At 55.4% G+C, this 12,324-nt stretch overlaps 1 protein-coding gene across 1 annotated transcript in view; it reads left to right on the top strand.

The window, feature by feature from the left end:
• Window positions 1-835: 835 nt before the first annotated feature.
• Window positions 836-12,324, top strand: part of LOC141471189 (rho GTPase-activating protein 39-like) — a 33,098-nt gene continuing 21,609 nt past the window's right edge. The window contains exons 1-2 of the mRNA XM_074157608.1: window positions 836-1,047; window positions 1,627-2,025. Of these exons, the coding sequence (XP_074013709.1) occupies window positions 836-1,047; window positions 1,627-2,025 (611 nt within the window). The remainder of the gene's footprint in view (window positions 1,048-1,626; window positions 2,026-12,324) is intronic.

A 12,324-nucleotide genomic window follows, 5' to 3' on the forward strand; every position in this document is an offset into this window, starting at 1 on the left:
CACAGGGTTTTCCGAGTGGGATCTGCTCACGTGCACACTCTTTGCAGTGCCTTGCTCTACTCTGGCGGTGGTGGGAGCCCAGCAGAATCGGTGCCTTGGGGAAAGGCAAGGTGCTCTGCTCCCAGCTGCTTGTTGGACCAGTGTGAACAATCAAGGTGGTGATAAAACACATAGGTCTGAAAACAGACCTATGCCACAAAAAAAGTGGCTTTCACCCAGATGAGCTTCCCCAGCCAGCCTGGGTGCAGCCAGAGGTTGTGCTGGGGTGAGCCCCCATGGCACCAGGGCAGGAGCAGATTTCAAGGGTTGCCCTGTACCTGTGCTCTTCATATGGCTTTTATTAATAACGAAAATAACTGGGGTTAAATAGAGCCTCGTTCCTGCAGCCTCCACTGACACAGGGTGGAGGAGCAGGGTGAAAGGGCAGGACTTGGGGATGTGAGGAGGAGCTGGGGGGTGCATGTAGGTTTTATCTTTGTTTTCAGCTGCACACTTGAGCGTGCAGCCAGGGGTGGGATCACTTTAGTCGCAGCATCTCTCCTGCACGGGAGGAGACCTTGCTGGAGTTTGCACACCCTTCTGTTTACCTGGGCCAGCCAAAATGGTTTTGGCTACAGCATTGTGGAGGTGTTGGCTTTGCTGAGCTCCTCTGCTGTCACCTGGGCCAGCTTTTGGGGGTAAGTGGGTCAGTGTTAAAGGCTGCCATAAAGGCAGTGTATGAGGACTGCGCAGCCCGACGCCTCTGTTGCTACAAACCCATTGTCCTATTTGCCTGAAAATCAGCCCTACAGTGCTGGCCATGTTGCTCTCTTGCTGAGGTCTAGGCTGGGCCAGCATGGGTGCTGGCAAGGGACCTTGGGGCTGGAGGGGCTCCTCTGGGCAGCAGAGGGGTTACAGATCAGTGGCAGGCCATGCCTGTCCTTTGAGTCACCTTACACCCAAAGGGCCACCAAGGGCTTTGTCCCAGCAGCTGAGAGAGGAGGGGAAGAGCTTGCAATGGAGATGGTCTCATCCACCTGTCACTCCCCGCTTTTATCTTTTGGGCAAGTAAGTGTGGGCTTTGAGCAGGGACCAGGTGACACAAAGGTCCCCTCCGGCCCCCAGCATGTGAGCCCTGTAGGCAGGCTGCTCACAGCATTGGGAGCCAGGGGTTTGGTCTCCTGAGGTAGCATTAACAACAGAGTGCAGCTCCCAAAAGGAGCAGATCCTGCTTTGCAGATCTTCCCTGCTCATGAGAGCAAGTTCCCCAGCACATCTCGCCAGGTGCCTGCACTCTTGCCATTGTGCCAGCCCTTGATGTGGGTTATCAGAGCATCAGCAGATGTGGTTCCCCTGCCCTATGCTGCTTTGTCCTGGGCTGGTGAGTGGCATGAGCTGATGTCGGGGTCTGGCTGGGGGGTGACCTCCCCTTTCCTGTGCCAGGGAGCTGCTGATTTGGCACAGCCCCATCTCAGACCTTTCCCCTTGTCTTTCCCTGAGCTGGTTAAATTGTTGAAAGGCCCCAAGCAGTGCTTTGATCTGCAGTGCAGTTGCCTAGCCCAGAGGCAGCAGCCCTGTAGGACTCTGAGACAACCCGTTTGCCTCGAGCCTCTGGCCCAGACTAATGTGGCTCTCCTGTCCCTGCAGCTCAGACTGGGTGGAGATCATCGAGCCCCGCTCCCAGGAGCGGATGTATGTCAACCTGACCACTGGTGAGTGCGGCTGGGAGCCCCCTCCCAACCTGAAGGTGCGCCAGTCGGACCAGAAGCAGTGGTGGGAGCTCTTCGACCAGAACAACAACCGCTTCTACTACTATAATGCCATCACGCGGCAGACGGTGTGGCACCGGCCCCAGGACTGCGACATTGTGCCCTTGGCACAGCTCCAGGCCATGAAGCGCAGTTCCCAGCCTGACTCCCAGGGCCAGCAGCACCGGGGCAGCACCAGCAGTGATGGCAGAAACACCCCCATCCAGATGACCCTCCTGCAGGAGATGGAGAAGGGCAAGGGGGACTGTGCCGCAGAGAAGAAGAAGGACCCTGGCAGGTAGGGAGAGCGTTAGCCTTCTCTGTGGCTTCAGTTGCCAGGCAGGCACTGACTGCCTGGCAATGGGCTGGGAAGCTGTGCTGCCTTGGGAGGGTGCAGCACTGGGGCAAAGTGCTGACAGACCAGCCCTCCTGCCCTCCTCTTCCCTGGGTACAGCTGTCCCCTTTCACCACTGCGGTACCACCTGAACATCCAGGTGGGATGTTAAAAAGGGAAGTTTAAGGGATGTTTAAAAAGGGAAGAAAGGAGGACCCTGGGAACTACCGACCTGTCAGCCTCACCTCTGTGCCTGGGAAGATCATGGAACAGATCCTTCTGGATGCCATGCTTGGGCACATGGAGGACAGGGGGATGATTCAGGACAGCCAACATGGCTTTACTAGGGGCAAGTCCTGCCTGACTAACCTAGTGGCCTTCTATGATAAAGTGACTAGGTCAGTAGACAAGGGACGACCTATGGATGTAATCTATCTGGACTTCTGTAAGGCCTTTGACACAGTTCCTCACAACATTCTACTTGCCAAATTGGAGGGATACGGATTTGATGGGTGGACGGTTCGGTGGATAAGGAATTGGCTGAATGGTCGCACCCAGAGGGTGGTACTCAATGGCTTTAAGTCCAGATGGAGAGCAGTGACTAGTGGTGTCCCTCAAGGGTCCGTCCTGGGACCAGTACTGTTTAACATTTTTATCAAAGACATAGACAGAGGGATTGAGAGCAGCATCAGCAAATTTGCAGATGACACCAAGCTGTGTGGTGTTGTCGATACACCGGAGGGACGGGATGTCATTCAGAGGGACCTGGACAGGCTGGAGAGGTGGGCCCAGATGAACCTCATGAAGTTCAACAAAAGCAAGTGCAGGATTCTGCACCTGGGAAGAAACAATCCTCACTATAAATACAGACTCGGGGATGAGGTATTAGAAAGCAGCCCTGAGGAAAGGGACTTGGGGGTGCTGATGGACGAGAAGCTGGACATGAGCAGGCAATGTGCTCTCGCAGCCCAAAAGGCCAATCGCATCCTGAGCTGCATCAAAAGAAGTGTTGCCAGCAGATCCAGAGAGGTGATTCTGCCACTTTACTCTGCTCTGGTGAGACCTCACCTGGAGTACTGTGTGCAGGTCTGGAGCCCTCAATATAGAAAGGACATGGACCTGATGGAGCGGGTCCAGAGGAGGGCCACCAAAATGATCAGGGGGCTGGAGCACCTCTCCTATGAGGACAGGCTGAGGGAGCTGGGGTTGTTTAGCTTGGAGAAAAGGAGGCTCTGGGGAGACCTCATAGCGGCCTTCCAGTACCTGAGGGGGGCCTACAGGAAGGCTGGGGAGGGTCTGTTTACAAAGGCCTGCAGCGACAGGACGAGGGGCAATGGTTTTAAGCTGGAGAAGGGGAGATTTAGATTGGATATTAGGAAAAAATTCTTTACCATGAGGGTGGTGGAACACTGGAATAGGTTGCCCAGGGAGGTGGTTGAGGCCCCTTCCCTTGAGATATTCAAGGTGAAGCTCGACGAGGCCCTGGGCAACCTGGTCTAGTTGGGGGTGTCCCTGCTGACTGCGGGGAGGTCGGACTAAATGACCTTTGGAGGTCCCTTCCAGCCTGGACCAATCTATGAATCCTCAGTCTGGGCCAGGCCTTGTTTGTGTGAGGCACCATAAAAACAGACATCGAAAGATACTCATTGCTCCAGAGCCCTTTGTGCTAAACAGAAGCCTAAACAGGGGACGGGCAGGAGTGTCATGCAGTCGCGAGAGCTCTGTCAGATGCCCATGGCACTGTTTGTTGGGATGGCTGAGCAGCCGTGCAAAGGCTGCTGCAGGGTTTGGGCGAGCCTGGCTGCTCTGGCTCTTTCCCTCCCCACTGGCTGGACTGTTTACATGTACTTGCAGCTTCGGCCAGGGCGGGAGGTGGAGCAGCAGGGACAGAGTTCCTGGGCACAGTTATTTGCTCACATCATGCCCGAAATGAAAGAACAATAACGGGATGCTATTTTGTTTGGCTAAGAGGTGTTTTTTTTTTTTTTTTTACACTGAAACCGGTCTGACAACAATCAAGGGGTTTTTTGTATTGAAACTTTGCCAGCTTCAGCTGCACAAAAGCATCCTCTCCCCAGTCCCTGTGGAGATGCTTCCTCTGCCTGGAGCACTGCCCAGGGCTGCCCTACCTCTCTCTTGCCCTGTCCGGACATCATCCTGTCCTGGAGAATGTGGTACCAACAACTGGGGAGGCCATGCAGTGAGTGGGGTTGAGTCACGCTGAGGAGAAGTGACTTACCAAAGGGCTAGAGCAGAGCTGGGTTGAGCCTGGCACTCTTGCCATCCATGCCAGTGCTCCTTGTCCCCACTTCTGGGAAGTGCAGTGAGCCAGGCTTCTTTAAGAGCTTGAGTTTTGGATTGAGGCTGCCTCTTTGTGTGCCTGGTGCTGGTGAGGAGAGAAGAAAAAAACCAAGATGATGATAACCATGTAGGATGGCGATTCTGGAAAATATCTGCTCTAGAGTGCTGTAAACTGAGGTTAATCACTTGTTTGCTGCCCCCTGTGAGATGCTCCTGTATTCACTTCAGAGTTGCGTGACTGGGAGACACTGGTGATGCACATACAGTGCACCAGAAAGAGCTCAGAGCTTTACTGGTGCCTGCAGTGGTTCCAGTGCCTCCTGCTCCATGAGCAGCCCCTCTGAGCTTCAGACCCATCCAGAGGATGATCTCTGCCCTGCCAGGAGAAACCCAAACAATGAGAAATGCCTTAAGCTGAACGCCAGTACCTCCCAGTTTCCTCTGGTGTCCCCTCTCTGGTGACCACAGGTGAGCACATGAAATTTGCCATGAGCCAACTGGCTTCCCCTCCTTGTCACTTTGCAGCCCAGCACTCTGGGGCAGCTGGGACAGGCACCGACAAACTATGTTTTCCAGAGGAGCGAGGTCAAGAGCCTTGCACAGGGCATAAAACATCTTGAGCTCCTCAAAGTCCAAAATATTTCTGACTCAAGCTTGCAGGAGGAGAATGTGGCCTCCTCTGCCTCGGTCCAGAGAGTGGCTGTGCCTTGAGAGATAAGTGATGTCAGCTCTGACCTGTCCCTCAGCTCTCGGCGGGGGGACCCCATGCGGGCCCCCTTGTATAGCAGGTAGGGGAGTGATGCGACGTGGGTGGGGGTTTGCTTTACCTTTTCTTGCCAGCCAGGCTGGTGCCAGGCAGCATCTCATGCATCACTGCTGGTTTCCCTGCAAAGAAGGGGAGTGGGAAGGGGTCCTTCCTCAACCCATCCTGAGCCCAAGTTTTTGCAACAGCCTTGGGGCACTTTGAGCCTGCAACAAACTCCACCGAAGGGCAAGCGCTGGGAAGGGTGTGAGTGGCAGCTCACTGGGGAGCTAATAGGCTGCTTGGACATGCGAGTTTCTTCCAGATCCTCACACCAGTAAGCCAACAGCATTTGCCTGTGGAAGCTGCTTTCTTGGAAGCAGGAAACTGAGCACTGTTTCCTTGCACATCCATCATGTGTCATCATTGCTATTTGTGAGCGGGGGTTGCATGTCCGGTTTTGGTGTGGAGAACAATTTCCCTACCCGAGTCTGACACCTGAGGAGAGATTTCTTGCCTTTTGCTAGCTTGTAAAATGGTGAGCAAAGAGCTGAGCCCAAAGCCAGTGTTCTCAGGTCGGGTCTAATGCCCTTGCTGGGATGTCTGATCTAGTAACTGCAAAAGCTCACCAAGCTTGTCAGCTCTGTTGCCTGTGTTGTTCTCCAGACAAACATAAGTGTGTCCTCTTCCTTCCCTTGGCAGGGATATAGCTGTATAAACAGAGGGCAAATAGGTTGAGTGCTGTTGGTAGCATTTGACATCTGTATAGGTACCTGCACCCAAGATGGTTTAGCTTTTGTCTCTAATGGCAGCATGAAAGATTTGTTTTTCTTCCCTTCTTGTTTGTCATCCTGTGATAGATGGAGAGGCCAGAAGAGACCAGCGTAGTCCCCAAGAGGGGCCTCCTGCAAGCACATGCCACAGAGAGCTGGGGGGAGGGATTTCATCCTTTTTTTTCAGTAATACTTCATGATTGAGGTTTTTTTTTTCTGGCAGAGTGGTTTTTCCCACCCTTCCTCTCTCGTGCCTTCTATCAGCTAAATCTGCTGTGCCTGCTGCCATGTTTCGGTGCTGCCAAAATCTCTGCTCTCGACAGCCTTAAGTGGAGCAGAGACACTCCCCGGACAGGGACCACCTGCTCCTTGCTGCTCGTTCCCTCCATTGACATGCTGATCCCACGCTCTCCCTCGCTGCCCCACCGCTCACTGCTGCTCTTCCAGCTCTCTGAAGCGTACCAGCTTGGAGCAGCCTTCTCTAGACACTGGCTCTGGGCTTCCCCAGGTGGCATGGGGAGGTTGACCCCCCTCTGTGGATATGGCAGCTGCATGCTGAGGAGGAGATGCTGCTGAGATCCCTGGAGCATCCTGGGGAAGCTCTTCTGCTGGTGCATGTGCTCTTGGTCCTGTGTTGGTTTTTCACTGCCCTTCCCGGGGCTGCCCAGCCCAGCGCTGGCTCTGCTTCTCCCTTGCTGGAGCAAGGACAGTGGGCAGCACTTGGGATCCTAATAGGAAGGAAGACGGACTTGTCTCCGGGAAAGATGGGGGCCAAATGATCCTTTCACACACTGGAAGGCTCTGCAAAGGATGGATGTGTTCCCTTGGGGACCGTGAGACCAGCCTGGGGATGAAAGCAGCAGTAGCATTTTGGAAGTGTTTTGTGAGCTGCTGCAGCCATGCTGGGGTTTGCTGGAGCTCCTCGGGCCTCACGGGTGAGAAGTGGCTGGGCATGGCAGAGGGCCAAGGCCTGAAGAGAACAGTCTTGCTGGCAGTAGAGCTTGTATGCTGGCCCGCAGCACTCGGGCACGCCACTGGTCAGGGCACTGAGTGGGCTCTGCTGTCCCCAGCCCCGCTGTCTGTGCAGACCGGCCCTTTTCCTCCTCTTCCTGTGGTTCTCCCAGGGTCGGGGACTTGTTTCAGAGTGGAGTTTCCAAGACTTCCCTTGCGATAACAATGCATCTCAAAGTCCTTCACTATCCCCAGGAACATTCTGTCCCACAGCACAGGAGAGGTGTGGGTCCCTTCTGCATGGGCAGCAGGTTGTGCTGCCTGTCCCCTCTTCGCCCACCTTCCCCACAGCTCAGCATCCTGGGCTGGGAGGGAGAAGGGACTTACTTGTACCATGCCAGGAAGCTGTACTGGAAGAGGAGTTAGAGGGGATCTGTGATGTGAAGCCTGTGAAGGTGGCTATGAGGGTACCTCTTCCTCTTCCAAGTCTGTTTTGCCTCATCATGGGCTTATATCTCTCAAGGCCAATATTAAATTCTTCATAATTGGGCAAGAAACACCATCAAGATTCCTAATACAGGCTTGTTTCCTTCTTATGCCCGTTGCGTTGGGGCAGGGTGTGCAAATACAATGTGCTTTGCACGTGTCTGCAGAGCTCTCCTTGGGGCCATGCAGACCTGGCTTTGGGTAGGTTGCCCCCATGGGGTCTCCATCCCTGCCTCCGGCGTGGGCACGGGCAGCAGTGCCACTGAGATACAAACATCTCTCTTCAGCTGCCTCTGCAAAAGCACCAGGAAAACGAATGCTGGAAAGGGCAGAGCTGAGATGCGGGGCCTTTTCTTGCGGGGCTTCTGGGAGGGAAGAGCAAACAATGGAGCTCTGGAGCCTGGGAAGAGCCGCTGGATACACTGGGCCTGCTGGAGCTGGGTGCGGGCTGGGAAAGCCAGTGCTGGGTTGCAGTGTTTATATTGGAGCTACTTGAAAGCATTCCTCGAAGGAACCGTCTCAGGGGACTCGGCAGGGTTTCTGCTGCTGGTGGCTGAAGAGCACAGCCAAGAAGCTGCGGTGGGATGTCTCTCCCCCCCTGGCTTTGCTTTCAGTCAGGGCTTTCACTGCTCAGGACAAGGCTGAACCTTTTTCCATGCTGGGAAGTCAGGAAGTCCCCCTTCCCCTCTACTTGGTCTTTTCATCAGCCTGGGGATGGGGCTGAGGGAAGCTGTATCCAGACATAGCCCCAGGAGGTGGTTTGTGGCTGTGGAAGTGGTCCTTTCAAAAAAGCCTTGACTTCTCTGCAGTCTTTCCTCTGATCTCTGGCAGCCGGGGAGGCTGGAGACAGCACATTGGGCCCAAGATTAGACTGACAGGGGGAGTGGGATACGGCACACATTTAGAGGTTTTACTTCTCCATCATGTTCACTTACAAACCTTCTGGTCAGTGGGAGAGCTGGAGCTTGGCTCCCTCTGCCCTCAGTGACACTGGAGCAGTACAGCTCTCCTGTGCCCCTGTGAGATGCCCCTGGATATCCTGGGGGGGCCATGCAAGCACACTGCTGTGGCCTGAGGAACACGCCTGAGTCCCACACCAGCCCTGAATGCAAAGCTCCTGGGTGCAGTACCCTCCCCTTGAAGTTGGAGTGCCCATGGGCACACAATGGGCATTGGGGTGCCCTGGGGAGATACCAATACCCAGCAGGTACCAAGGAACCCCTGGCAAATGCATGGGTACCTGGGACCAGCCCTCACATCCTGAATTGCAGCCAGAGAGGGGCAGTGGCACAGTGGCCTTGCTCATCTCCCGCCTTTGACTGCACCTTTGCAGCCCAGCTCTGCTCGGCTGCCCTGCTTGGCCATTGTGCCTGAGAGCTGCCTCAGCGCCGCTGGGCTCTGCCGCTCCGGGGCTTCGCAGCAGTTGGTCTGAAATGGTCCGGGGTGGGCTGGGTCCCAATGTGAGCTTTGCCCCTCAGCCTGAAGGAGGGAACGTGAGTCTGCGGAGGCAGTAGAGCTCCTTTCTCCAGCCCTGTTGCCTGTTGGGGCGCAGACTGCAAGTGCCAAAAACCGGCTGCAGGAAGGCTTGCTGCTTGCAGCAGAACCCCTTGCCTTACTGCCTTGCCATGGCTGTCTGTCTACCCTGTCCTGCTGGCTGGTCTTGGGGCATCTGTGGAGCAGGTGCAGGGAGAGCCAGGTGCCAGCGCGGAGCTCCCCTGCCAAGGCACCATCTCCTGTCCCGGGCAGGGCCAAGACGTGGGATGCCTTCCTCCCACCCTGGTGAAGTGACTCGGGACAGTGAGGAGCCATCATGCTTCAGGGTGCCTGTTGCCCTCCAGCTGGTAACAGGTCACAGGTGGGCAGCTTGTCCTCTGGGGGAGGCTGTGAGCACAGCCGCCGATCAAATCCCTCATTGCTCATCTGAGGCCAAAATCTGGGCTTTGCTCTTTTGTCATGGATGCAGGGAGGGAGGTTGTCACCAGCTGGGGTCGCACAGAACCCCAAAATCATAATGTCGTTCTAAGATGGGAGCCTGTCTCCAGAGGCCAGGCTGCTTCAGATGCCCAGCCCCACACGCGTGCAGGTACAGTTCAGGATGTGCCCGGTGCTGCCACGTGGCTGCAAATAGGGGCAGGCACTGATACGACTGATTGTGCGGGAGGTGGTGCTGTCCTCGCTGTGGCCCAGAGCTGAGTGAGGAGGCGGCAGGGCTTCGGGCTGAGTTCCCGCTGCTCCAGATCGGTGAGGGTTTGGTGAGTGCTGGAACAGTGGGCATGGGTAGGCCTACAAATGCCAGGAGGTACCGATGTACGCTGAGCCTGCGCAGGGCAGCAAGTCTGGTCATGCTGTGCCTGACAGGTGGGTCTGCCAAGCCGTTGCTGAGCGGGTGGTTCAGCTGCACATGGAACTGGCTGGAGGTGCAATGTTGTAGGTCCAGGAGAGGAATAACCTCAGGAGGTGGCTCATGGGACGTGGGGTCCAGTGCCTTCCTGCAGACTGCAGGGTTATTGTCCAACACTGCTGCAGCTGGGGGGTCTCTTGAGGCAGGGGACATGCTCAGGGGCTGTGGTGCTGCAGGGCTGCAGCTGTTCTGCCCCGGGACCCAACAGCTGGATGGTGCTGGTCCATCCAGATGTGATGCTGCTCCAGCCATAGGGTTGAGTTAAAATCACTCCCATGTGATGGCTCCTGGCCTGCCTGCTGAGTCAGGAGCCCTTGCCTGCCTCTGTCCTTGTCATGGCTCTTTGCCAGTCTCACTCCACTGCCACAAAACAAGCTGCTGGTACTGCCAAACGGAGGAGTAGGTGGAAGGATGTCAGAAATGCTTATTTAAAGGCCTATCAGATGTTGCTGCTTTGGTTCATCCTGTTAGTCCAGGAGCTCTTCGAGGAACAGTCGGGTCTGTGGCAGTGCCTGCGCTCGGGATCAGGGCTTGGACTGTGGTCCCCAGGAATGGATGCCTGATGGATTGCCAGGCTGCGTGTCCTCACGAATGCCACCCCTATCCTGCTGCTACCACTACCTGTTCCCTGCTTGTGTCCTCGCTTGGTGTCGCTGGCAGTCACCCACCTGCTCCAGGCATCATGCCTCTGGGAAGAAGCACACAGAGGACAAGCCACTGATGGCAAAACAGGAGTGGCAGAGTGAGGGTTGTGCTTGGTGGTGGCTTGGGCAGGTGGAGGGAGACCAATCCCAAATCACTTGATGTTTCCCAAGCAGCCACTTTTGGGATAGGGCTCAGGTCAGTCCTGGGCTGCGACACTGAAAGAGGGAGGTGGTAGCTGGGGGACAGTCCTTCTTCATGGTGGTGGCATCTTCATCTTGAAGCAGTGTCAGGAGCTTCCTTAAATTAAAACCCTTTGTGCCTTAGTGGAAAATGCTAGGGGAGGTCACTGGAGCAAGGGGGACCCCAGGATGGGAAGCAGAAGATGGTGACCCTTTCTCTGGTCACCTGGTTAGTTGCATGAGGCAGAGACGCGTGTCTGTCATGGGGAAGGAGCCTGGCCCTACAAAGGTAGTGGTGCAGTGTGGTGTGGCTGGAGGGTGGTGGGGGCCTTTGGACTCTGGCTGGGAGCCAGCCACTGCATCTCACCCGTGCCTCTCCCGGCACTGCTGTGCCAAGGTGGGGTTCACAGCAACACAGTGCCATCGGAGAGCATGTTTTACCAAAAATGTGGTACGTGGTGGATGGGGAAAGGGCATGCCACTCCCTTAGGAGTGGGGTGATTGGGAACAGACATGGGATATTGGGTGTGGGGCAGAGGATGTGGGACAGGTAACTGGGCAGGGAGCAGGTGAAATAGGGCACCTACAGTGATGTGGGGCTGCTGCTGTGGGGCAGACATGTCGTCTTGGTGTAAGGTGTGGGAGAGCAGGGTGTGTGCAGATGCACCCTGCCGATGGGACAGCCACAGGGGGAGGACAGACAGAGCACCCCCAGGGAGGCTGTGCTGAAGGAGGGGGCTGGCACCTGGCAGGTGAAAGGTCTCTGGAGAGCAGGAGCAGAGCCCAAGAGGGCTGGGATGTCTGGATGTCTTGGGACTTTGCGGGAAAGGCACAAGCAGGGGGTAGCTCTGGGCATGCAGTGGAGGTGGGTCCGTCTGCCCACGCAGGGAACACGCAGGACAGGTCAGCAGTGCGGGATGGGGAACAGTGTTAAGGTTCCAATAGAGGAAAATGGCTGTGAAGGTGTTACAGGAACATCTCCTGTCGCAGACAGGGCATGCACAGTGCACCCTCAGGTCTTACCCAGTGATGGCTGGTAGGGGATACATGGAGGGAGGGCACAAAATGGGGCCAGGTTCAAGGGGACCTTCCTGGGGACAGTGGTTCCTTTGAAGACCTGGAAGCTCAGGCTGGTTTTACAGCCTTTCCACTACCTTTTCTTTAGAGCTCACAAATATAGACCAGGTATAGCTGCAGCCTGACAGCAGGTTGTTATTACACTGCAGAATGCACCCGTGGGACCGGGATGTTGCAGTGGGTGTGATGGGTTGTGGTGGATCCTGAGTACCACCATGGGTCAGAGGATACTCCTAGCAGAGGAGGATTTCACAACCATGAGAGCTGAGCAGGGCCAGTAGGTTTGGCCAAGGGAGCCAGATCTGAGGGCATCTGGACTAGACTGGGAGGATGCTCTACACAGAGGCTTGGTGGGTTGTGTGGGAGTGTGACACACACCCTATGGGCCAAGGACGTCCGCCTCCATACACCTCCCACAGACCTCATAGGTTTTTCTGCAACATAAACATGAATTTAAAAACTTAGATCAAAAAAATAATGTGGTCTGGAAGGACTGTTATCATAGTTTCACAATCCAAAGGTAGAAACTTGGGATTATTTTCCATCTCACTGCTTGAGTGGTTCAGAATAGCTTACTAGTCTTCAGCTGGTGCTGTGCTAGCTAACGAGCCTTGGGAAGTGTAGGTTGTTTCTGATCTCAGTGCTGGTGATACCAAACGTGTTTTAGTATGGTGAACTTGTTTCACCTCGTTCTGCTGTTCATGACTC

The sequence above is a fragment of the Numenius arquata genome, chromosome 12 (genome assembly GCF_964106895.1).
Source record: "Numenius arquata chromosome 12, bNumArq3.hap1.1, whole genome shotgun sequence".
Lineage (NCBI taxonomy): Eukaryota > Metazoa > Chordata > Aves > Charadriiformes > Scolopacidae > Numenius > Numenius arquata.